At 32.5% G+C, this 26,799-nt stretch overlaps 2 protein-coding genes and 1 long non-coding RNA gene across 3 annotated transcripts in view; 2 read left to right on the top strand and 1 right to left on the bottom strand.

Annotated features, from left to right (window-relative positions):
* LOC127702321 (uncharacterized) overlaps positions 1 to 11,310 on the bottom strand; it is a 36,052-nt gene extending 24,742 nt beyond the window's left edge. The window contains exons 1-4 of the mRNA XM_052206468.1: positions 11,253 to 11,310; positions 10,311 to 10,378; positions 8,067 to 8,159; positions 5,893 to 6,084 (exon numbers count right to left, since the gene is read on the bottom strand). Of these exons, the coding sequence (XP_052062428.1) occupies positions 5,893 to 6,084; positions 8,067 to 8,159 (285 nt within the window). The 5' untranslated portion in view covers positions 10,311 to 10,378; positions 11,253 to 11,310. The remainder of the gene's footprint in view (positions 1 to 5,892; positions 6,085 to 8,066; positions 8,160 to 10,310; positions 10,379 to 11,252) is intronic.
* Positions 11,311 to 11,527: 217 nt separating this feature from the next.
* LOC127702235 (serine/threonine-protein phosphatase 4 regulatory subunit 2-A-like) lies at positions 11,528 to 26,181 on the top strand. The gene is made up of 7 exons (XM_052206347.1): positions 11,528 to 11,609; positions 11,739 to 11,820; positions 18,114 to 18,284; positions 20,128 to 20,221; positions 20,897 to 20,934; positions 22,376 to 22,776; positions 25,275 to 26,181. Exons 1-7 carry the CDS (start codon positions 11,573 to 11,575, stop codon positions 26,042 to 26,044), a joined length of 1,593 nt encoding a protein of 530 aa, XP_052062307.1. The 5' UTR covers positions 11,528 to 11,572; the 3' UTR covers positions 26,045 to 26,181.
* LOC127703523 (uncharacterized) lies at positions 23,758 to 24,790 on the top strand. Its single transcript, XR_007982995.1, has 2 exons — positions 23,758 to 23,913; positions 24,225 to 24,790. It is a non-coding gene; the product is annotated as an uncharacterized LOC127703523 (long non-coding RNA).
* Positions 26,182 to 26,799: the final 618 nt, after the last annotated feature.

Raw genomic sequence — 26,799 nt, 5'->3', positions numbered from 1 at the left:
AGAAATGCACATTAATGTTTTAGAACTAAAGGCAGCTTTCTTAACTTTACAATCATTGGCTGGAAATATTTCACAAAAGCATATTCGAATGAACTTAGATAATACAGTAGCTATTTCTTATATTGAAAATTTTGGAGGAAAAATTACAAATTTACATATTCTAGCAAAAGAAATATGGTTTCGGTGTTTACAACGTAAATTATGGATTAGTGTGGCACATATAGCTGGTAAGCTGAATATAGAAGCTGATAAACTATCAAGGAAATTGAATGACGACATGGAATGGACATTAAAAACAGAATTATTTGAAAAATTACAGAGTTCTGTAGGGACAATGGATATAGATTTATTCGCTAGTAGGCTTAACAATAGGAAAATTCAATATGTTTCATATAAGCCAGACCCACATGCAATAGCAATTGATGCTTTTACTATAAAGTGGACTAGTAATAATTTTTATTATATCTTTCCTCCTTTCAGTGTCATCAGACAGGTGATCCAGAAAATCATCAAGGACAAGATAGACAAAGCAGTATTGATAGCACCACTTTGGCCAACACAAATATGGTTTCCACAATTATTACATCAGATCAGCCAACAATCCTACATCCTTCCGAAAAACAGTCTCTTTCTACCTCAGGATCTGAAACGAATTCATCCAGTTTCAAACCTCCGACTGGGAGCTTTTATCTTAACCGGGAAAACTTAGAAAATAAAGGACTTTCAACACTCACTGCTGACATCATTTTACAATCTTGGAGACAATCCACATGAAAACAATATGGGACTTATTTCAAAAGATGGATGTGTTTTTCAAATAAAAAACAAACTGATCCACTTGATCCATCTATAAACACTGTGTTGTCCGTCTTATCATCACTTTATGACAGTGGATTAAGTTACAGTGCAATCAACACTGCTAAATCAGCAATATCTTCAATTTGTTCTGTGACAAGTGGGATAGACATTGGAAAACATAAACTAGTAACTCGATATATGAGGGGTACTTTCAATGCTAGACCGTCTCTTCCCAAATATACAGAAACATGGGATGTAAATATAGTTTTAGATTATTTGAAAACATTACCAGCAAATGAGGAGTTAACACTATTACAACTATCACAAAAGCTAGCATTATTGCTTATGCTGCTTAGTGTGCAACGCTGTCAAACTGTTCATTTGATAAAACTTAATAATATTACTATTTCTAATGACAACATGAAAGTGTACATAGTAGATTTAGTTAAACAGTTCAAACCAGGAAAGCACATTGGACCATTGGAATTTAATAGACATGATGATTATAAACTATGTGTTATTGTAGCCATGGAAGAATATTTGAAAAGAACTTCAAAACTTAGGGGACAGGAAAAGTCCCTTTTTATTTCATGTGTTAAACCTTTTAAAACTGTAACAAAAAGTACAATATCACGTTGGATAAAACAATTATTAGGAAAAGCAGGAATTGATATAAAAGTGTATGGGACACATAGCTGTCGATCAGCTTCATCGTCCAGTGCTGCAGCACATGGGATTCCATTAAACAATATACTTAAAACAGCTGGTTGGAGCTCAGCACAAACTTTTTACAAATTTTATTTTAAACCTATTCAAACACAAACATTAAGTGATAGCTTATTGGAAAACAAATAATAACATGTATTATGATTCTGTTATAAATGTAAATATTATATATACATGTATATAGTTGGAATAATAGAATAGTACATTACTAAAAATTTTATTATTATCAAGAATTTGCCTTCACATATATCCTGGTATGAATGATCTAGAATGTAGAACTCTAAAGTCTCGTGGAAGCCTCTAAGTCATCTATTGTTCAATAAAATTTCCAAATTAATCGAAACTTGTTGAAGATTGATTAGAATTTTATTGAGCAATAGATGACTTAGGGCTTACACGCCCTCCCAAGCTGTTGGGCCAGCTCCCTCCCTATACTACAATCCAAATCATTCATTCTCTAAAGAATGACCTTTGGCAGTTACGAACTTCCGTTCTCTCTCGAGTAAGCCCTAAGTCATCTATTGCTCAATAAAATTCTAATCAATCTTCAACAAGTTTCGATTAATTTGGAAATTATCAATGAACTTAAAAAGACTTTTACTTTATTCCTTGTCTTAAACAATGTTCAACCCTATATTATCATAAAAGAAGAAATATTACGAACTGATTTTTCTTTCTTGTTTTACAGAAGTCACAAGGACATATAATGTATTTGTTTAATTCAAGTTCAAGTACTTTAGGGTCATTTAACTATAGTAACAGTCAATGGCCTTAGCATAAAACAAATGCATTTGTATTACAAATAAATTCTGTCATAAATACTGTTTAAAGAGTAATATCATATAAATCAATGAGTAAAATGAAATATAAAGATTGTCAGTATGAAGTTTGCAAATTTACATTTGCCTGATAATACAGGGCCATGACATTCCAAGGTTTCTTTGACATCCAAACCATTTATAACCATTTCTTAATTACTTAAAATATGTAAAAAGATAGATCTTAAGATATTTTCGGCATCCATTAATTTGAAAATCATTATTTCATTACAAAAATGATATTTATATCATTTCTTTACAGAATTGTAATTTATTTTTAGTTTTATTTCTAATATATCACTACAGTCTTATATTTTAATTCTAAAAGGGAGAATTTTTACCAAAAATGTATGAATATTTGTCTCTACCAAATTATTTCATAAAAAGAATATGAAGAACATGAAAAATGAAAATAAAAAAACAGCATTCCAAATTATCCCTCTGCACATATTTTATCTGCCCAAGGGCAATAACTCCAATTTATTTTTATGGTTCTTTCTACACACTTTTTCATAAATATCATTCATTAAAATGTAATCACTTGCAACGCAATTTTCCATATAATTTTTATATCCAAGGGACATTACTCCTGTAAAAATAGTTGATTTGTGCTGATTATCAGACTGGTCCAAGACCTTGTTGATATAAACCTTTATAACTAATATGTTTTGGAGTTTTTATTTTGGGGCCAGCTGAAGCCCGCATCCGGATGCGGGATTTTCTCGCTGTGTTGACGACCCATTTGTGGACTTCGGCTGTTTTCTGCTCTTTGGTCAGGTTGTTGTCTCTTTGACACATTCCCCATTTCCATTCTCAATTTTATCTTTGATATAAATTTCATAAAAATCTAGCAAGAATTGTATGTGTGAGAGCGCTAACAAACCTGAAAATGGACTGACACAAGTACGAACAAACAAAAACTTAAAGACAATTACTATTTTCATGTCCCCATCACCTCTTCCCTAGGGGGAACAACAAGCTTATCAAAGTTTAATGACCCATGTTATTTTCCAATCAACTTGTTCATTGCTTTATTTTCTACAATTTAGTGTTAATTATAGTGCAGATTAGTGAAATTACTACAATTAAATTAATCAGGGCTACAAGTTAATTGTTGTTAAGAAAATTATATACACCAGACATTTACCTAACCTGATAATACCTAATAATACACATAAATTAACTCTTAAATTTCATATTCATACATATCATAACTTATTAAACTAACAAATGAACTGCTTTGATATGCCTGATTTGGGGTAGTGTATAAGATGGATAGAATATTTTTATACATTACCAAATAGTGTGTATCTTTTTTTTTCAAGTTATAAAACCAACTGTCGCTGACCTTGTGTTATTAGCTACCAGATATGCATAACTTCCTTATTTTGTTAGGATTATTTAGGGAAAAGAAAGAAAACTAGACAACAAAATTGTGAAAAAACATTTTAAAAGGTAGCTTTTATTTTTTTTAGAAACTGAACATGGCCAGTTTCACGAATCCATGATGCCTTCAGGCATCATTCAGCGCATGAGTGGCGATGCCTCAAGGCATCATTCTCCTGGTAAGGGTTAAAAGGATGTACACCTCTTAGGAGCCAAAAATTTCTAGAATTAAAACTTTTTGTCTTAACCTGATTTTTGGGTTTATATGACTGTAAGAAAGTAATTGATGAAGAAGAAATCAGATGGTGGTGCACTTCTTTTTTTGCTGCGGCCATTGGAAAGTACCCCATTTTAAATGATTTTCCCATTTTTCATAATTTTTACCCATTTTTGGGCTAATATCATGAAAAAAATCATAGTTTCACAATTAAACTTTCTTTCATACTTTCACTAAAGATGAAGTGGACCAATCTGAATAAATTTAACTTAAAAAAACTATAAGTTGGTGTAAATATTAGAAAGTTTTATAAAATTTTGTTGCTTTTTCATGTCAAATTGACCACCATGCCGTCAACTTTGTAAATTTGGGATTTTTCTCTTTTTTAGAACAAAAAGCATATTATTTCAACTTTTTTGTTATAAATGATTGACAAAATACATACCTAAGAATTTTGAAAAGAAAAAATTGATATGGGAATGGGATGTACATATTTTTGGTAAAATCATTTCTTTTTACCTCTCACCCATTTTCTCAACATTTTGGCTGATGACACTGACCAGATTGGTTAAAAACTTTGAAAATTTTATTACTCAAAAACTACTTATTGTAAGTACACAATTTTTTCACAGAGTTAAGTTTGATTATAATATTTTTTAAATTCATTGATATTTTTCACTTGTATCACATGAAATAATTCTCAAACAAGATTTCAACGAGACTGAAAAATCAGAAGAATACATCCTTAAGTTGCCTACCCAAAGAGAAAATTTGATAAGAAAATAAACTGAAAATGGTCCAGTGGTTATACAAAAGATTTTCAAAGTTTACAATAGGTGAGATAAGCTCTTAGGTCCAGGTGAATTGGAAATACAGAAATATGACATATAAATCAAAAATAATTACACCTTTAATCTCAATCTGATATAATAAACCCAAGCCCCTGTACCTTTATTCTGGTTGTAAAAAAGAAATTGTCCAGCATGCTCCATCTAAAGAATAATACTTACTAATGCTAAGAAAATTCTTTGAGGCTTTAGAAATCAAAATAATGTGTGAAACAAACAGCTTTAAAAGTTGTTAGTAACAATCGTATTTCTTTGCTCTACAAAATTTCGATTATTTTGAACTTTGTTTCAAAATAACTGATCAAGATTTTTTATAAAGGAGAGTGTTGAGGGTTTAACCCTTCCACATTTTCATTACATCTTATGTTAATGTTTTCCACTATTTGGAGTTTTGGGTGTTGATGGCAGATATTTGATTTTGTTCAAGTTAAATTTATTCACAACTTTTATAGACTCTGAATTCGAACAATTTAGAGTTTGACAGATTGTATAGACACCTGTGCTGAAAACATATCAAAACTGGTATAACTGACCAAAAATAGACATTTTATATGGCCTTACAAAAATAATTATTCAAATATATTTTCATTTAGGAAAACGTCTTGTATCAATATATATAGTATACAAAGGGCCTAAAATTTTATCATTTGCAAATATAAAAAATAAGGAGATGTGGTAAAATTGCCAATGAGACAACTATCCAATAAAGTGACCAAACAGCCAGTACACCTCCATCTAATTTAGTGTAAAGATGTCATAAGCAGTCTCAGAAAAGCATGACCTTGTAAAATGCAAAAAAAAAAAAAAGTATCAACAAAATGTAATTCTTTCATGCCCTTGTAATAATAATTTGAACTAGTGGGCTAATTTCTACACAAAGGAGATCCTTTGAAGTGCTCTAGAGACTGTTACCTGACAGACTAATGTTTTACAAGTTTCTAAAGGATGGTACTTCAAAGATTTCTAACACTGTGTCTTCACATCTGAGGTCAAAATAACTGCCATGTCATACTTTCTCCTATCCACTGGTTTTTCTTTTTTGGTATCGCTGCTTGATTCTTGAACATTTTTTTCTCAACATTTTAAATAGTTAATTTACCTGCTGAAAGCACTTCATACTACGATCCATTAAAGCTGTGAGACGAGCCTGAGATTCTGTCACTTCTTTTGAGATCTGTTTATACTGTTGAGATTTCTTATTGAGAGATGACATCTCTGCACTCAAAGAGTTAAAATTTTCTTGCTCTTTGGACATTTCTTTTTGAAGTGTAGAGATGGTGTCAAGGAGATTCTGAAATCAAAAGTATCATATTTCATTCCAATTTCCAATATTGTACTAGCCATTGTTAGAAGAAAGTTTAATTTTGGTATTTCATATTATATATATGGGTATGTTGGTATAAGTCCAAAATCAATTCCTATAAAATATTTTAAAGTTAATAAGGATTGACAAACTAACTTGCTTATAATGTAATACTATCTCTAAGTTATGCATGGCATTTTAAATAAAGAATTGTTCTACTGTTTAATTTATAAGCACAAACAATGAATTATTTTTATGATTTACCAATTTTTGCAATTGATATATGACCCTTATTAGCAATTGATAAAACTCAAAATAATACAACATTGTTATCATTGCTGACCTTCTTCTTAAAGTCATTGTCAGGCCTTCAACATGGAGCAAAAGCTCACATTTGACTGCATATTCAAAACAATCATTTTGCACCAGTTTGAGTGTTATTTTTTGCTAGATGTCAGTAAGACAACATCTGTGCATTGAAGTACACAGATGTGGAGTACAAGTAATATAAATAAATGGGGAACATGTCCATGGGACACAGATGATGCCCCCACTTGCTTATAACGTTATAAAGGGACATGACTCAAGAACAGTAAAAGTGACGCCACCAAAATTTGTACTTGATCTGAGTTTTGTGGTAATAAGCATTGTGTATAAGTTTTATAACATTTGGTTGAGGCAAACTAAAGTAAGAGAACGGAAACGAAAAATTCAGCAATTTTTTCCATTTGTAAAGGGGCATAACTCTAGAACAGTAAAAGTGACGCCACCAAAATTCACATTTGATCTGTGTTTTGTGGTAATCAACATTGTGCAAAAAATTCATAATGTGTGGTTGAGGCAAACTAAAGTAAGAGAACAGAAACAAAAAATTCAGCAATTTTTCCATAATTTGTAAAGGGGCATTTCTCTGGAACAGTAAAAGTGACGCCACCAACATTCAAACTTGATCTGTGTTTTGTGGTAATAAGCATTGTGTATAAGTTTCATAATATTTGGTTGAGGCAAACTTAAGTTAGAGAACTGAAACGAAAAATTCAGCAATTTTTTCCATTTGTAAAGGGGCATAACTCTAGAACAGTAAAAGTGACACCACCCAAAACCAACCTTATCTGTGTTTTGTGATAATAAGCATTGTGTATAAGTTTCATAGTATTTGGTTGAAGAAAACTTTAGTTAGAGAATGGAAACCAATTTTGGGACGTAAAAGATTATAATAGGGGTAGAAATCTAGCTAATACACCTTAATGTCACTTTTTGACCACCATTACTGGACATCACAAAGGTTCTGTAAAATTTTGAAGTCACAATAGAAAATGTCTGACCCACAAAGGAAAAGTGATTTTTATATGACGTCAATAGTTCAAATGACGCAGATTCCAAAATAACGATAAGTTCTACACTGTCATTATTTCCCCAAAAATCTCATTGGAAAATCCAAAAACATGACAAAAATATTTTTAGACAAGCAAAAGGACACATCAAAATATTTATATCTAATTCTCCCTCATTATCAAACCTTGAAATCACATGCTGTTTTTGTGGTAAACATCTTCATTTACACTGAGGAAATATTTTTGAGTTGGAAAATCTACACTCAGGAAATATTTTTGAGTTGGAAAATCTACACTCAGGAAATATTTTTGAGTTGGAAAATCTACACTCAGAAAATATTTTGAGCTAGGAAATCTATCTTAAGCGAGTAGATGTTCTGATTATATAGATGCACAAGGGTTATAACTCAAAATGGTTAACAAATATCCATAGAATAAAATGAACCTGTAGTTTTGGTAAATGACATTTTGTAAAATGTCAAAAGGTTTTGAGCAAGAATAACAGTTGTACTTAATCATTTTAAAACTAAAAGTGATAAGAACATACAAACAGAAGCACAAAAAATATACATGTATGTATATGCCCCTTTCAGTCATTGGAGCAACACAACAATTTTAGAATTATATTTCACAAACTTTTAAACTCATTTCTTTGATCTGTGTGTCAAACTCTGCATGACTTAAGGCCAGCAACTCTGCTAAACCATACTTTTGTTGTCCAGAATTCATCTGAAAAAGAACAAAGCACAGCTATCATTTTTATTTCTAACATGACCCAACAATGTGTTTAAAATTGTTGAAAAAGAATAAAATTTGTCTAGTCTTCTCTTTCTAAAAACAATTTCTACTCATATCGCTGTACAAATCCTGCATCTGGTGATCATCATAAGACCATTTCACTACCATTTAGGGATGAAAATACTATAGTGGCAAAGGAAAACATCATATTGCATAATTAGTATTTAATAAAATAATAATACTTAAAAGGTTGGTTAAATGACAAGGTAAAACAATAACTGAAAAAGAAACACTAAATATTGATTTGGGAGACATTTGGTTTAAAAGATTTTTTTCTTTTTTTTTTATGAGTAGGGGAGGGGGGCTAAAACATTTTGTAATAAGACTAAGTACTGTTGGCCTTTACTATATCTTTTTCTTGTAACTTTATAAACAAAATTGAAATATGAAGTAGCATTTCAGTCATGTCAGTAGATTGAATTGGGGAAAAAAAACAAAGGCTTAAACAAGTTCCATGTATAGTTCATAGAGTTTATATTTTCTAGGAACATTTTTACATATATTTTCCTACAAGATTAATTATAAAAATAAGAAGATGTGGTATAATTGCCAACGAGACAACTCTCCACAAGAGACCAAATGACACAGAAATTATAATAGGTCACCGTACCGCCTTCAACAATGAGCAAAACCCATACCGCATAGTCAACTATAAAAGGCCCCAAAATGACAAACATAAAACAATTCAAACAAGAAAACTAACGGCCTAATTTAAATTACTCTTCTTTTGACAAAAAATATGTGCTATTTTATTGGACTAAAGCAAACCAATGTATGGAAATGTATATACTTAATACTGATGGAATATCAGCCACAGGGCCAAGTGAGCATTTCTCATCACTTGGCATCTATCTTCCGTCGTCCATCGTCGTCTGTTAACTTTTTACCAAAATCTCCTCTGAAACTACAGGGCCAAATTTTACCAAACTTGGCCACAATCATCATTAGGGTATCTAGTTTAAAAAATGTGTCTGATGACCCCGCCTGCCAACCAAGATGGCCGACATGGCTAAAAATAGAACATAGGGGTAAAATGCAAGTTTTGTCTATTATTTAGAAAACCGTTATAAATAGAGAAAATCTGACATGTGCAAAAATGTTCAGAATGTTGAGCTCTACCAATTGTCTACTTATGTCAAAACTGTCAGACTACTTCTTATAGGAGTTATTGCCCTTTAATATCAAATTTTACCATTTTTTTTCATTTTTGCCTATTACATATCTTGAAAATTATAATAGATAGAGAGAAACTTAATTTTTGCAAAAATGATCAGAAAGATAAGTTCTACAAATAATTTTCATGGTCGAAATTGTCAGTCGACTCCTTATTAGAGTAATTGCCCTTTGATGACGATTATTACCAATTTTCTGCTTTTTTGCCTTATATTTTAAAAATTATAATAGATAGATAGAAACTTAAATAAGCAAAAATGGTCAGCAAGACAAGATCAACAATTAAGACAATGAAGAAGAATTCGTCCGACAACTCCTTACTGGAGTTACTGCCCTTTAATGACGATTTTTACCATTTTTTTTGTGTTTTTCCCTTTATAATAAGAATTATAATAGATAAATAGACACATTAAATCACAAAAATGATCAGCAAGGCAAGATCTACGAACAAGTCAAATTTTGCCGATAGATAATAGACTGTCACTCTTTATAGGAGTGATTGCCTTTAAATGAGGATTTTTTTTTATCCTCTTTTTTGTTTTGACCAAAAACTAAAGAAGATAGGGAGAAACTAAACAGACTACATTTTTTGTAAGTAATCAGCAATACAAGATCAACAAAATTGTCATGAATTTTATTCTCGTCTACAATGTTAGAGAGTGTCCTTTGTTGAATATGCACATAGACCAAGGTGAGCGACACAGGCTCTTTAGAGCCTCTAGTTTGATTAACTGATAGAACAAGATTGAGTGTGTGGTATAACTGGCAACTATCTTTGGTATCTGTCACTGCCCAGTGAATCAAGATCTATAACTATAGGCTCTGTTGTTATTGCAATGCATCAATGAGATACTGAATAGAAAGTCTGACTCTCTAATTTCCATCAGTTTACTATACAAAATTACTTACAGTGACTTTTTTTATGTTACTCTAAGAATAAGCTTCCATTGATGCAAGGTATGGTACATGTATCATATCTGTAAAATAAACTTGTTGAAAATAAATAAAATAATTACTGCAGATTTCTTTTAAATACATGTACATGTAGCATACTGTCCATTTGAACTTGCTTTTGCAATTTTTTAATTACCGGTACCTTTACTCAGGTTCTTAATCTATAGTTACACTCTTAAACTGACAATTTCTGAGGACTTACATGTACATCTAGGATATGTACATGATGTTCATTGTATCAACTCACTATTATTTCTTTAATTTGAAAGCATTGTGACAAATCTGAGAAATTATAATTCAGAACTTTGTATATGGGCTTGAATTTGCATGAATAAAACTATACTATACTATCAAATACATGTAAGCTTGTTTTTAAGATAAGAAGATCCTACTAAAATTTATAAAAAATGAAAACACTTTATAAATTTCATGTGTCCGAAGTGCTTTATAATTAATCTGGATTTACCTTCATCAGGAACGCTGTAAATAATATGTTTTTTTAGCATTTCTTGTACAGTTCCTTCTGAGCTAAGGAAAAAGAAGCCAGAGACACTAAAGTATACACACCTAAAATTTTTGTAAGTATTTGAAGTGATGTATCATTGTATGCATACTCAGGTTCAAAAACTTTTTAATTTTATTTCTGAGTGCAGTTTCATCCAGTATATACTTGGTGTGTAAAGGCTAAAAAGAACATGCAGTTAAGGACCAGTGGAAGTATTGTTGCAAGTTCGTTTAATGAATGGGACAACTTGTTTTACACTGATTACTTACGACCTGTTCCAGGTTCAGGAATCATGAAATTCAACATGCCGCTTACTTCTTTAATTTTAGTGAATATTTCAGTAGCAGCTGTCAAATTGGATTTCGATAAATATGTAAGTCAGTGTAAATTACCTTAATAATATTTGACCAAATATTTTGGTTCTACACGAGTTGTCCCGCCGTGATACAGGTAAAACAGGTAAAGGGGAAATACTAAGATTGAACTCAAGGGGTTCCACTGTTTCCCTACACCTACCATGGCAGTTTTATATTTTCTATCAACACAATATATCTGTTTTAATTCATTCAAAGTGTATTCAGTGAACTTTTAAAGTAATATAATTGTAATATTAAAATATTAGAAATGAACTTACCTAACACCCCTAAATAATGAAGTAAGTTGCGCCATAACGTCATTTCCGTGCCGCCATTTGTTGACCTCTAGTTAGAGAATGGAAAACAAAGAGGATATTTTAGACGCTTTGAACGGTAATATACCAAAAATTTATGACACAAGATAATCAATGACAAGTGTATTGAATTGAGATATTCTCTGTTTTAAATTTGATTCGTTAATAGAGATATGTGAATTTAACAGACTTCATATTTTTCTTCCAGAATTTGAGAAGAAACCATGCACAGAAATCCCTCCATTATTAGACCAGTATCTGCAGCAAGTTGCAAAAACAGGCAAAACTTTGTATGTTTTATTAATAAGTTATCTAGCTTCTTTGTCATACTGTTGTCAACATACTATATTTTCATTTATAACTGAAGCCCTCACCCCATGCCATGAAGTGAAGCAAGTTAACTCGTACCATTGTAAACTCGTACCACGTAAACTCGTACCAAAAAAGTTAACTCGTACCACTGGGAAGTCATACCACTGCAAACTCGTACCATTAAAAATATATTCAAAAATACGAATGTTTTATGATTTTTTTTGGTAAACTTAATAAAAAAAGTTGAATTACTTGAATTTTATAAACACCATTTGAATGCATTTAAATAAGTTGGTACGAGTTTACAATGGTATGAATTTACCATGGTACAAGTTTGCATTGGTACGAGCTTTTTTGTAGTGGTACGAGTTTACAATGGTACGAAATAACTATAATTCCCATGAAGATTTATAATACACCTTATCGCTATTTGTCCGCCATTACTGGACATCACAAAAGTTCCCATAAAATTTTTGATGTCATAATAGAAAATATCTGACGCCACAATGGAAAAGTGATTGTTGTATGACGTCAAAAGTTCAAGCGGGACAGATTATCGGGTCAAACGGGAATAGCGATAAGGTGTATTCGATACCTTTGCGCAAAACTTGGTTTCAGGAGTTTTGAGGATGCCAGAGTTTTTAAACAGGTTTGGAAAAACTGACCAAATCATAGGCAACAGTAGAACAAATACTTCTGACGTAGGAAGGCGTCAATGCAAAAAAGTAAAATAGGCTTTTAACAGTTTAAGACGTCATAATTATTCGGACAATTTAAAGGCAAAAGTTCCACAAATTTTGTTAAATAGTGAAAATTAGTTTGAGAAAAGCCATTGCATTCAGTTCATTGTTACATTGTATGTAGCAACACCAAAATTTACGATTTTTGGTAACTGTCTGATTTACTTCTGAGTTGTCAACAAATTTTAAGGCATCCAACATTAATTTGGACAATTTAAAAGCTTCACTTGATATCTTTGGTTCACACATACTGTTAATTAATTTCTGTTACCTCAGCCTAAGTTGTTATACAATTTTGTATTTTAAAACATGCTTTCAATCATTATTGGTTGTTTAATGTCCAGTGGCAAATATTTCATGCATTTTCAGGATGATCAATCATTATTGTTTTTCTGAAGTATCCTTTTTCAAATTCAGAAGGAAGACAACCCACCCCACTCTTGTTTTTCAACTTGCTCCACTGTTGAAAAGGAGTTAATTCCTGCTTACGAAAGGGAGTCATATCACGCTAATTTTAGGCCTGCCAACTCTCCCAACTTTTGAAAAAGAGTTTAATACAGATGCTAATCGCCTAGTATGTGTGCAAAACCTGGATCATCAGCTCTTTTTACCAGATGGTGTGTATTCAACCAACCCAGGAGGCAAACAGCTCTTTTTTACCAGATGGTGTGTATTCAACCAACCCAGGAGGCAAACAACAACGTAGAAGGTTGGCACAGACGTCTCAACAAGAAGAACAATGACGATGAGCTATCATTCTATGACCTACATTGTATCTCTATTTAAAGCTGCATTATCTCCTTTTTATACGACCGCAAAAAAATTTTTGTGGTCGTATATTGGTATGACGTTGGCGTCGTCGTCCGGCGTCGTCCGAAGACACATTGGTTTTCGCACTCTAACTTAAGTTTAAGTGAATGGATCTCTATGAAATTTTACCACAAGGTTCAATACCACAAAAGGAAGGTTGGGATTGATTTTGGGGGTTATGGTACCAACAGTAAAGGAATTAGGGGCCAAAAATAAGCATTTTTGTAACTTCCAGATATAACTTGTGTGTTAGTGTATGGATCTCTCTGACATTGTACCACAAAGTTCCATATCACAAAAGGAATGCTGGGATTGATTTTGGGGGTAATTGCCTCAACATTTTAGGAATTAGGGGCAAAAAAAGGGGCAATAAACAAGCATTTTTTTAGTTTCATGACAATAACTTGTGTGATAGTGTATGGATCTTTCTGAAATTGTACTACAAGGTTCCATATCACAAAGGGAAAACTGGAATTGAGTTTGGGGGTAATTGCCGAAACGTTTAGGAATTGGGGGCCAAAAAGGGGCCAAAAATAAGCATTTTTCTAGTTTCCAGACAATAACTTGTGTTCAAGTGTATGGATCTCTCTGAAATTGTACTGCAAGGTACCATACCACAAAGGGAAGGCTGGGATTGATGATGGGGGTAATTGCCTCAATATTTTAGGAACTAGGGGCAAAAAACAAGCATTTTTCTAGTGTCAGGACAATAACTTGTGTGTACGTGTATGGATCTTTCTGAAATTGTACTACAAGGTTCCATATCACAAAGGGAAAGCTGGGTTTGAGTTTGGGGGTAATTGCCCTAAACGTTTAGGAATTTGGGACCAAAAAGGGGCCAAAAAACACATTTTTATACGCCCGTTTACGTGACGTATTATGGTATACCTCTGTCCGTCCGTCTGTCCGTCCGTCTGTCCGTCGTCAACATGTCGGACATTAACTCAAAAATGCTTCAACCAATTTGCATAAAACTTTGGTAAATTGTTTATATCTATTGACGTGAGCTCCCTTTCGTTTTTTATAAATTTTAGATTTTACGTTTCTGAGTTATGGGGTTTTATTCATTAAAAAAAGGGGGATTTTCCAGTTTTGGGACAATAAGTCAAGAATGCTTTCACCAACTTGCAAGAAATTGTGGTGAATTGTTTATATCTATTGACATGAGCTCCCTTTCGATTTTTATAAATTTGGGATTTTACGTTTCGGAGTTACAGGGTTTTATTCATAAAAAAGGGGGGATTTTCCAGTTTTCGGACAAAAACTCAAAAATGCTTTCAGCAATTCTTATGAAACTGTGGTGAATTGTTTGTATGTATTGATGTAAGCTCCCTTTAGAATTTTATAAATTTTACATTTTACATTTCTGAGTTATGGGGGTTTTATTCATTAAAAAAGGGGGTGATTTTCCAGTTTTCGGACAATAACTCAAAAATTCTGTCACCAATTCTCATGAAACTTTGGTGAACTGTTTATATCTATTGATGTAAGCTCCCTTTTATTTTCATAAATTTCTAATATGACATTGAGAATTAATTGAACTTTATTTTTTTATAGTCTGACAACAGATTTACTAAGTATTGCACAACAGCAAGAAATCTTTAATTGAATATAAATTCAATTCATATAACCAATTTCAAGTTCTTTGACTACATTTATTCAGAAACCTATAATATGTCAAATATTTAATTACAATCCAAATTCAGACCTGTATCAAGCTTGAATATTGTGTCCATTTTTGCCCCAACTGTTCAGGGTTGGACCTCTGCGGGCGTATCTAGCTGCGCTCAGCGAAGCAGTTTATTCTAGTTTCCAGACAATAACTTGTGTTCAAGTGTATGGATCTCTCTGAAATTGTACTGCAAGGTACCATACCACAAAGGGAAGGCTGGGATTGAGTTTGGGGGTGATGAATCATAAGAGGGTTCAAAAAATTGGGGGGGGATTTTTTTTTTTTCATTTTTTTTCTTTTTTCATTTTTTTTTCTTTTAAAATTTTCCATTTTAAGTTGGTTATTTCTGATTTATATTTAAAAGCAAATAATAATGATATGGTAGGAGATACACACCAAACAGGATGTGTAAATTATTATATAATAAGTATTGTGCAATAGCAAGAAATTTTCAATTGCACAGTATTGCACAATAGCAAGAAATCTTCAATTGCACAGTATTGCGCAATAGCAAGAAATCTTCAATTGCACAGTATTGCGCAATAGCAAGAAATATCCAATAGCACAATATTGCGCAATAGCAAGAAATTGTCAATTGTACAGTATTGCGCAATAGCAAGAAATATTTAATTGCACAGTATTGTGCAAAAGAAGATACTTCGTATAAATTGCTTATTTCTTGACCAATTTCAATGGGTTTTTTTTCTTGAATTCTTGGGGTTCTTTAATATGCTGAATCTAACCGTGTATTTAGTTTTTGGATTTTGGGCCCCGTTTTTAAATTGGTCCACATTGAGGTCCAAAGGGTCCAAAATTAAACTTTGTTTGATTTCATCAAAAATTGAATTATTGGGGTTCTTTGATATGCCGAATGTAACCGTGTATTTAGATTCTTAATTTTTGGTTCCGTTTTCAAATTGGTCTACATTAAGGTCCAAAGGGTCCAAAATTTAACTTAGTTTGATTTTAACAAAAATTGAATTCTTAGGGTTCTTTGATATGCTGAATCTAAACATGTATTTAGATTTTTGATTATTGGCCCAGTTTTCAAGTTGGTCCAAATCGGGGTCCAAAATTAAACTTTGTTTGATTTCAACAGAAATTGAATATATGGGGTTCTTTGATATGCTGAATCTTACCATGTATTTAGATTTTTGATTTTTGGGCCCTGTTATCAACTTTGTCCACATTGAGGTCAAAAGGGTCCAAAATTAAACTTTGTTTGATTTCATCAAAAATTGAATTCTTGGGGTTCTTTGATATGCTGAATCTAACCATGTATTTAGATTTTGGATATTGGACCATAATAGGTGAATGTCCAATTTAAAATTTTTAAGTTCTTAGACCACATTCATTCTGTGTCAGAAACCTATGCTGTGTCAAATATTTAATCACAATCCAAATGCAAAGCTGTATCAAGCTTGAATGTTGTGTCCATACTTGCCCCAACTGTTCAGGGTTCGACCTCTGCGGTCGTATCAAGCTGCGCCCTGCGGAGCATTTTATTATTATTGGGACAAATGGCAGATCTAAATTCAGTGGGATAAGAGGCCTTTATTCATAGAGATTAATCTCCTTTTCATAAGTAGGGTGAGTTGGCACACTTTTATTCATCAGGATTAAACTACTTTTCATAAATGGGGTGAGTTGGTAGACTTTTATTCATCAGATTAACAATTTAACTACTTTTCAATAGTTGAGCAAGTTGGTAGGCCTAAAATCATCAAGATTAAACTACCTCTCACAAGTGGGGCAATATGGTAGGCCCAAATTCAGCGAGATTTAACTCTTTTTCATGAGTGGGGCAAAACCCATAACAATTTAGATTAAGCTTGTAAATAACAGTACATTTACTGCATGATTAAGGGATCAGGTCTTGCAGATTCTCTTGAAAACCCTACATGATATACCCTGGTATACCCCCATAAAAACTATCAAAACATCTATTTTATGAGCAATTGAATGAGCAATTAAAATCCTGCTTCAGAGTTACTTAGAATCAACCTGCTATAAGGGCAGTGTGAATCAGATGTGGATGCTTAAAAATACTGAAGATCTGTTGGGTAACTTTATAAGTCTCTTCCCTCATCAATTGTATGTACAAAATGACTTCTATACCCTCTACTCAAATACTTCCTCATTCTAAACTTATAGACAGACATTACAGATTGAAAGAGTAAGGTGAACTTTGTTTTATGTAAAGAATGCCTTAAATTAGATACAAATACATGTATATTGTTTTGTTTTACCAAAACAACTCAAATTCAAACAAATAGTTTTCTGAGACTAACATCAGGGAGATGATTACTTTATTGACAAGTTGTAATGTTGACATATATTTTTACATTTGGAGGACAGTATTTTTTTCTTCAGACAAGTGGCATTCCTATTGGAACCAACTGTGCTCCTCTTCTTGCTGACTTGTTCTTTTGAGCTTCTCAGGAAGAATAAATAGATACTAGCATTATCCAATGAATTCACATTACAATGTATGTCCTCTCACTTAATAACTCAAATTATTGTGACTAAGTTGAACCCATAGATATATCTATCCCATCAAACTTGAAAATAAAGGATACCGCATATACAGTTTGACAGCTTCATATCTTTACTTACATGTACTTTAACAAATCGACAATGAGAAACTGTATACTATGCAAAACCACAGAAAACGATACATAAGCCACAAGGACTTACAAAGTCAAAATAGATTTACAAAAACTCCTTTGTGGACTTCCGGTTTCTATGTATAAATGTAGCTGCAGATCAGTAATGATGACATAAGGTAATACAGGCGTAAGTACATTTTTTGTACATGTATGTTTGGATTATTTCTTGTCTTTTATTTAAGAATCAATTCTTATTTTGGATTCTGTGACTTTCATAGAAAACAGAAATACAGAATATCCATTAAAAAGTGCTCTCAGTCTGAATGCATGCATTATTGAAGAATTTTTCTGCTTAAGGACTTTACCTCTTAGGTCTATTTACAAATGCAAGAAATAGAAAGAATTCTCATGTATAATGTAATTTTACTAATTTTTTTCAGATTTCCATGGCATCAGCTGAAAAAGTTATTTGTGGCAAAAGTTGATCTAGTCATGACACAGTTCAAGGAGACCAGTCCAACAGATTTATTGCAGACAACACCAAACATAGAGCCAGTAAAATATGACGAAATGAGAAAGAGAATTCTGTCCTTAATGGATGAATTTCAAGGGTAAAAAAATAGAAAATTTCTCATAAAAAAATTGGGTCATTTTAATATTAGCAAAATACTTGTTATAAACATGATAAACTCAATTCAACAACAATTACAACCAATAGAACATAAGAAAACATCATAATAATAATCAGATTCATAGCAGTGCCTGTTGCCCATATTCTAAACGGGCGGAAAATTTCATTAACACATTTCTTAAATGAGTATATACTTATACATTTTGAATTTCTCTAACAACTATTCAGAAACAAAATACTATAATTAAAAATTTAATTGATTGATTAATTGATTTTTGGTTACACCTGTCTCTTATTGAAAGAGAGGCAAAAGATACCAAAGGGACAATCAAACTCATAAGTCGAAAATAAACTGACAACGCCATGGCTTAACAAGAAATACCAACAGACAAACAACAGTACACAAAACACAACATAGAAAACTAAAGACTGAGCAACACGAACAGACTGTGTGTTGATTTAGTCATTTGATTGCTGTCTCATTGACATATACCTCATATCTATTATTCAAATTAAGAAAATTTTGCTTGTTATATTATTCCTGGTGTGCCATTAGTGTCCATTTTATTATACATGTATACCCCTTCAAAGTTCAAACACAGTTTTGGGGAGTATATACATGTAGGTATAACCCTGTCTATGTGCAATGTAAGGGTAACTCTAACTTACTTCTATATTGAAGAATACATACAATGAACAACGACTAGTTTACTACATCAATGAATTCACTTCCTTCCTGAATCAATAAATCTTCTCTGACTTTCTTTACTTCAAAATAGAAAAATATTGTTGCTTGAAAAAGCAGAAATTGCAAGTGTCACTGTAGACTTCAATGAAAGTAATATTTGTATAAAGTGGCATATTTTTACTCCATAGATTCTATTTCCCACAGTTTTTCTTAGTATCTTTGTAAGTCCTACATATAGATTCTGGGTATCATATAAATTCTGAGTGCAAATAGAAACTCAAAAAATCATATTCTGAGCCCTCTGGTACATTTTTGAATGAAAATACAAAAATATCTTTTAATGCATTCCTTGAAGACATGAATTGAACACATTTGACTTGAATTGACTTATTTCAGTACCTAAATTTGCAAAAATTTTCATCCTGATGAGATTGAAATGCTAAAGACAATTGCCTTTATGATAACCTTTGCCTTGAGGGGTTCATTGTGATTTATTAAATTGGAAAACAGATTGGTGTTGCATTTCATAAGCACTCAGTTTTCATATACATGTATATTAATCAAAATTATTCATTTTTTTAGGGCCTCAGGGAAGATTAGTTTATTGTAACTCACTGTGTTTACCATCTTTAAATAAAAAAACACCAAAAAGACAGACTTTCCAAATTTTTTTCTCATGATAAAATTAATGGGTTGGAAAGTTTTGCAGAAATTGAAAACCACCAGGGATTTAGTCAGGATTTTTGTATGTTGAGTAATCTTTTCATGACTTCACTTGTGCATGTATAGCTGCAATATAAGTGAACCACTGATTTTAAAATGAGTCACTTGCTTGTTGCTTGGCTTGAAAAGAAATCAAGTGGATGATAATTAATCTGCAGAACAAACCCTTTTAAAGCAAGAATATTCCTTAATGGCCCCTTTAAAAAAACAGAATCAATGGACATGGTTGCCACTTCAACAGAACATCTAAAGGTCAAAATCCAAGAAATTGTCTCTAATCTACAGAATGATTATACAAAAGAGTCTAGTGAGAACAAAATACAAATGTAGATGGAGAGACAAGTTAACTAAATTTGAGTAGTATAATTTTTATTTAAACTGAATCTATTGTTATTCATTTTTGTACTTTTAGGGCACCATTTACTGTTCAGAGGCTTTGTGAATTAATCAATGAACCAAAAAGACATTATAAAAGATGTGACAAATTTTTGAGAGGCATTGAAAAGGTAAGGCATTTAAGCTCACCTGGTTGTAAGCATATGTTAGCTATATCATTTACATTTGTCCACATCCATTATACCAGACTTCCAAAACAAAATTTTCAATTGGAATAGTACAGATGATTTTTTTGTGTATAAAAGTATCAAAATAATTTTCAATATAGTGTGTCAATTCTCAATATTCAAATGAATGTACATTTTTAACTTGGAAAACGGCATGTGTAAAGAAATTTTTTTAACACATTTACTTTTGCTCTCAAATGATTTGACATGTTAAATTTGCAAGACAGATTCAAGACTATTACAGACTTGCTTAATTTATTAAAAAAATTATTTACATGAAAGCTTATGTGAAATATATTTGTTTAAAATCACTGTGCTTCAACAATAAATCTCTTGATCAGTAAAAAAACTTAGTTATTACCCATTAATGAAATCTCTATCTCTGTTGTAAAAGATTAAAGTCATTGGTAAATTATGTGTCTTTGTAATCTAATGTGTCACTGCAAACACAAATACGCAAAATGTATGGAACCAGCTGAAATATGCAGACCTTGTCATTTGTGAAATACAAGAAGTTGTGAGCAAATACTATCTCTTCTTTTTGTGTAACAATAATATGATTTGCAGTTTGAGACCTTTGACATCTTGAAAATAATCAAAAGCACTGTGTTATTTCAGAATGTGTCAGTGGTGACTACAATAGATCCATTTGGAAGGTAAGTTATTTAATACTTAAAGTAACATATGTTTTCTCTCCTCAACCAAGTTGCACAAGGTTTCTTTCCAACATAACGTCATGTCTCTGGAGTATATTTACATACTTGTCCATGTCAACACTATCAAAACGATATTGGTACATAGTAAATCACTTGAGATAAATCGTAGCACTTAATGCAAACAATCACCAGGATAAAAGCATAAATCTATTTACAAGATCAGAGTTCAAAGATCACATACTGGAATCCTTTACACTCCTTTTAAAAGACCATTAAATATTCAACAAAATGATTGCCACAAGAAATAAGTTACTTTATGAAAATATGGAATACACAGTCTGTAATTGATTGACAGTTGTTGCATTGAGCTTGGTGTTCATGTGTTTGATGTATTATTTGTCGATTGATTGGTCAGTGGAAAGTCATTTGTTCTAAATATTGGAAGATAGGATAAGGACTGTCTGTTGACTTGTCTTTTTCATGCATAGATGGCAGATAACTGCTGCAAGACTTTATTCTGAAGTTCATGCCTTGAGCCATGATGGTTTTAGTGGTAGTGAGCTTGACAAGAGGGCAGGTGGTCTCAGGTTCAATATATGACTGAGTCAATGCAAAGACTTAAAAATTGACATTTGCTTCTTCTCTGGAACACACATTAAATTTGGGAGTAAGAGCAAAGACCAGTCATAATAAGCATCCATGAATGAAAACGTTTCTTCAGAATTCACAGTGATGTCTTAATTTCTGATCAGCCAAAACATACTGTGGATTCATTTATTTTTGTGGGTAACAATTTAAGTGGATTGTAGAAAAATTGTATTATTGTGGATGTTTGATTTCAGGGTTTTTACCAAAGTTTGCATATAAGCCTATAGAAAATTTATGCTTTGTTTAAATTTGTGGTTCACCTATGCCTACGTAATAAAAAAAAATTGGTATCCCATGAATCCCATCAGGTTAGTTTGTATTAAGGCTAATGAGAATCATGAAGAAAGATCTTTCTTAAAAAAGAATAAGATAGGAAATTTGTGAAATCAGTACAGAGCAAAAGGTGTAACTTAAGTGCATAACCCAAAGGTTAGTTGAAGAAAATACATTGAAATGTAAAGTAACTAGGACAACCAAATTGAACCAATTACAAAAAATAAGACTAAAGAAATTAAGTATTTTATACATCCTGTTGAGGAACTAAAATACTGAATTGAAATACTCTCTGGGCCAGTTAAGCTTTGGCAAAAGTTAAACTTGTTATTCCACACCTTGTGTCTGGCAAACATTTTTTTTTTTTTCATTTTTAAGGATGGTTAATTTCAGTAGATTAGAGAATTTAGAATAGAATTTCTGCTTGCATGTGTAAATTTTATATTTTCATATATGTTATAAAAGAAGAGAAGAGTAGGTTTACGGATGCACTTAAGATATGAATTTTTTATTTATCTAGGAAAATTGTTTCTGAGTCTCAGGCAATGGTGAATGGATTAGATTCCAATGGCATAAACGAAGCCTTTCCAAAACCTAGTCCATTTTCATCATTTCCAACTCCAACACAGTCAGCTTGGCCATCTTTTGTTGATAAATTGTTTGGTTCAAATCAACCTAAACAAACGCAATATAATATTGACAAAGAGGAAGTGACATCAGAAGGTAGTGTAGATGATGAACATTTAACAGAACAGATCCTGCCGGAATCAAGCAATGTATATGAAACTGAGACTTTAGGGACTGAGCCCAGTGATGAGGATACAAATAATGAAGATGTATTCACCAAGTCAACAAATAGTCCAGTCCAGAAAGAAAGTTCAGATTCATCCCCATCATTGTCAGAAAGTGCTAATTTGGAAGGTATGAATAAATCCATATTTGTTTTTAACAATCAGTCACAGATGAAAAGATTTGTTGGAGGAGATGTGATTTTGGTATACATTCAAAGAGTATATATATCCATTTATCTTATTGATAATATTACTTCAATAATGATTATGATGTCATGATAAAAAAAATTAGCTGCAAAGTGAAGTTTGAGAATGGAAACAGGGAATGTGTCAAATAGACAACAATCCAACCAAAGATCAGAAAACAGCCAAAGGCCACCAATGGGTCTTCAATTCATAAAAAAATCCTGCAACTGGAGGTGGGCTTCAGCTGGCCACTAAAAATAATGTATACTAGTTCAGCAAAATGGATGCCAAACTAAACCCCGAAACACATAAATGAAAAAAATTTAAAAAACACAAGATTAACAAAGGCTAGGTATTCCCGACTTGGGACACCACATATATGTGGCGGGGTTAAACATTTTTTGTGAGATCTCAACCCTCCCCTATACCTGTAACCAATGTGAAATAAACAAACACACAGCAATTGAACATTAATCATAACACCGACAGTTATCTCCCCTGAAACTATCAACTTGCTTTAAATTAGGAGATTCCACATTTCATGCAGACAAAATCCAGGTGCATTTAACCATATCAGGTTAGTCGCTTTTGAGTACTTTCATGCCTAAATATCTATATATTTTTATACGACCGCAAAAAAAATTTTGTGGTCATATATTGGTATGACGTTGGCGTCGTCGTCGTTGTCCGAAGACACATTGGTTTTCGCACTTTAACTTTAGTTTAAGTGAATGGATCTCTATGAAATTTTACCATAAGGTTCAATACCACAAAAGGAAGGTTGGGATTGATTTTGGGGGTTATGGTACCAACAGTTAAGGAATTAGGGGCCAAAAAGGGGCCAAAAATAAGCATTTTTGTAACTTTCAGACATAACTTGTGGGTTAGTGTATGGATCTCTCTGACATTGTACCACAAGGTCCCATATCACCAAGGGAATGCTGGGATTGATTTTGGGGGTAATTGCCTCCAAATTTTAGGAATTAGGGGCCAAAAAAGGGGCAAAAAACAAGCATTTTTCTAGTTTCATGACAATAACTTGTGTGTAAGTGTATGGATCTTTCTGAAATTGTACTACAAGGTTCCATATCATAAAGGGAAAGCTGGAATTGAGTTTGGGGGTAATTGCCCAAAACGTTAAGGAATTAGGGGCCAAAAATAAGCATTTTTCTTGTTTCCAGACAATAACTTGTGTTCAAATGTATGGATCTCTCTGAAATTGTACTGCAAGGTACCATACCACAAAGGAAAGGCTGGGATTGATTTTGGGGGTAATTGCCTCAAAATTTTAGGAATTAGGGGCCAAAAAGGGGGGAAAAACAAGCATTTTTCTAGTTTCAGGACAATAACTTGTGTGTAAGTGTATGGATCTTTATGAAATTGTACTACAAGGTTCCATATCACAAAGGGAAAGCTGGGTTTGAGTTTGGGGGTAATTGCCCTAAACGTTTAGGAATTTGGGGCCAAAAAGGGGCCAAAAAACAAGCATCTTTCTAGTTTCCAGACAATAACTTGTGTTCAAGTGTATGGATCTTTATGAAATTGTACTACAAGGTTCCATATCACAAAGGGAAAGCTGGAATTGAGTTTGGGGGTAATTGCCCAAAACGTTTAGGAATAAGGGGCCAAAAAGGGGCCAAAAATAAGCATTTTTCTAGTTTCCAGACAATTACTTGTGTTCAAATCTATGGATCTATCTTAAATTGTACTGCAAGGTACCATACCACAAAGGGAAGGCTGGGATTGATTTTGGGGGTAATTGCCTCAAAACGTTAAGGAATTAGGGGCCAAAAAGGGGCCAAAAATAAGCATTTTTCTTGTTTCCAGACAATAACTTGTGTTCAAATGTATGGATCTCTCTGAAATTGTACTGCAAGGTACCATACCACAAAGAAAGGCTGGGATTGATTTTGGGGGTAATTGCCCTAAACGTTTAGGAATTAGGGGCCAAAAAACAAGCATTTTTCAACTTTCCAGACAATAACTTGTGTTCAAGTGTATGGATCTCTCTGAAATTGTACTGCAAGGGACCATACCACAAAAGGAAGGCTGGGATTGAGTTTGGGGGTGATGAATCATAAGGGGGTTCAAAAATTTTGGGGGGGATTTTTTTTTTCTTTAAAAATTTTAAATTGGTTATTTCTGATTTATATATAAAAGCAAATAATAATGATATGGTTTGAATAGGTAAATTAAAATTTTTTAAGTTCTTAGACCACATTCATTCTGTGTCAGAAACCTATGCTGTGTCAAATATTTAATTACAATCCAAATTCAGTGCTGTATCAAGCTTGAATGTTGTGTCCATATTTGCCCCAAATGTTCAGGGTTCGACCTGTGCGGTCGTATCAAGCTGCGCCCAGCGGAGCATTTTATTCACTAATACTATGGCATTATTACTATTTTACAAGATTATCACTTTATAAATTTAAATTATTTCAGAAAAATCTGCAGTGATTGATGAGGTCTCTGAAGTTGACCAAGAAGAAAGAAAAACAGAGGAAAGAGATGGTGAACAACTGGAATCATCAGATCAAGATGAAGAAACAGAAAAATTACCAGATACCTTTGACAAAGCAGGAAAGACTGAATCTTCACAATGTAATGAAGATAGTGACAGTGCAAAATCTCAAAAAGTATTAGACATTTGTGAAAAAGCACAAAATATTTTGGACAGTGTTAACAAAGCCTGTTCTGAGGCAGAAAAAACTGTCACAATAGCCCAGCAAGTTTGTGAGTCGGACCAAAAAGAACAATCAACTGACAGTGATACAGAAAATCCTGAAGCTCCAATTTTGGAAATTACAGAAAAACAATCAAATGAAAAAGAGGGAGAACAAAAACAATCGACATCAGATCCTCTTTCAGAGTTCAAAGAAAGCAATAGTTCATTGACAGTGGAACAAACTCAGTCAGATCTGCCGGTTGTAGATCAAAAGTTACAATTGGAAATATCAGAAAGGCAGCAACTACAATCGTGTAATGAAAGTGGAGATTCAGTAAGTGATTCTAAAAAAGCAAGATTACAGCTATCAGAAGCTTGTGAATCTATGGATGTGGATTCTAATGAATCTGTTGTAGATAATTCAAACAACGTTGCAACTTCTACCTTACCGTTAAAAGAAGCTACGAATGATGACGAAGAAAGAGTAAGGCTTGAAACTGAAGCTCAAATAAATAAAACAGAAGATATACCAATGGAACAAGATTAGACAAAATTTTAACTTGAATAAGTTTTCTCAGGACAGTGATGGTTGTTTATTTATATATTTATGTGTACTATCTATGATGAATTTAAATGTTTTTATGTATGTACATATATCTATACAAATAAAGAGTATTTAGTATTTTTCTTAGTTAAAGATAATTACACTACCTTTCAGAAGTAAGAGTATTTGAAAAATGTGGCTTTCTTAGTTTGTTACTACAATACATGTAAAATGTCAGCTAAGTTTGGAACTAATACTGAAAAAAGTTTTACAAGAAAGGCAATGGAAGGCTCTTAAAACATGGGTGATTGTTGATTAGTTCAATTTAGGTCAGAAAAGCTATTGAGATCACTTGGTGTCTCTCCTCCATTAATTTGTTTTCATGCCAAAGGTTAGTGCTTCTCTCTGGGTACTCCTGTTTCCTCCAACAACAACAAAATGAAAACAAAAAATCATCCTAGTCTTTGACTTAAATCCTTTAATTTGCAAGTGAAAGTAGGTTATTAGTCCCCTACCGACGAAGTCGAAGGGGACTTTAGGTTTGCACTCCGTCAGTCTGTCTGTCTGTCTGTCCATCTGTCAGTCCGGCAAATCAGTTTTCCAGACTTTTTTTCTTCGTGCTTGAAGATATTGATTTGATAATTGGTTTATTGATTTATCATAACAAGTTACAGGTCAAGTTCAATTTTCACGATTTTAGCTTTTCTCTTTGTTCAGTTAAAGCCCTTTCCCTAGAATTAAATTTTTGATGAAATATA

The sequence above is a fragment of the Mytilus californianus genome, unplaced genomic scaffold (genome assembly GCF_021869535.1).
Source record: "Mytilus californianus isolate M0D057914Y unplaced genomic scaffold, xbMytCali1.0.p SCAF_1, whole genome shotgun sequence".
Taxonomy (NCBI): domain Eukaryota; kingdom Metazoa; phylum Mollusca; class Bivalvia; order Mytilida; family Mytilidae; genus Mytilus; species Mytilus californianus.
The sequence above is the reverse complement of the archived record's forward strand: the minus strand, read 5'-3'. Positions and strand labels throughout refer to the sequence as shown.

Excerpts from the sequence above, each read along its gene's own strand:
- LOC127702235 (XM_052206347.1), top strand. The coding sequence starts at position 11,573 with ATGGAAAACAAAGAGGATATTTTAGACGCTTTGAACG. Across the intron at positions 18,285-20,127 it reads TTAATGGATGAATTTCAAGG|GGCACCATTTACTGTTCAGA; the intron begins GTAAAAAAATAG and ends TTGTACTTTTAG. Across the intron at positions 20,935-22,375 it reads ACAATAGATCCATTTGGAAG|GAAAATTGTTTCTGAGTCTC; the intron begins GTAAGTTATTTA and ends TTATTTATCTAG.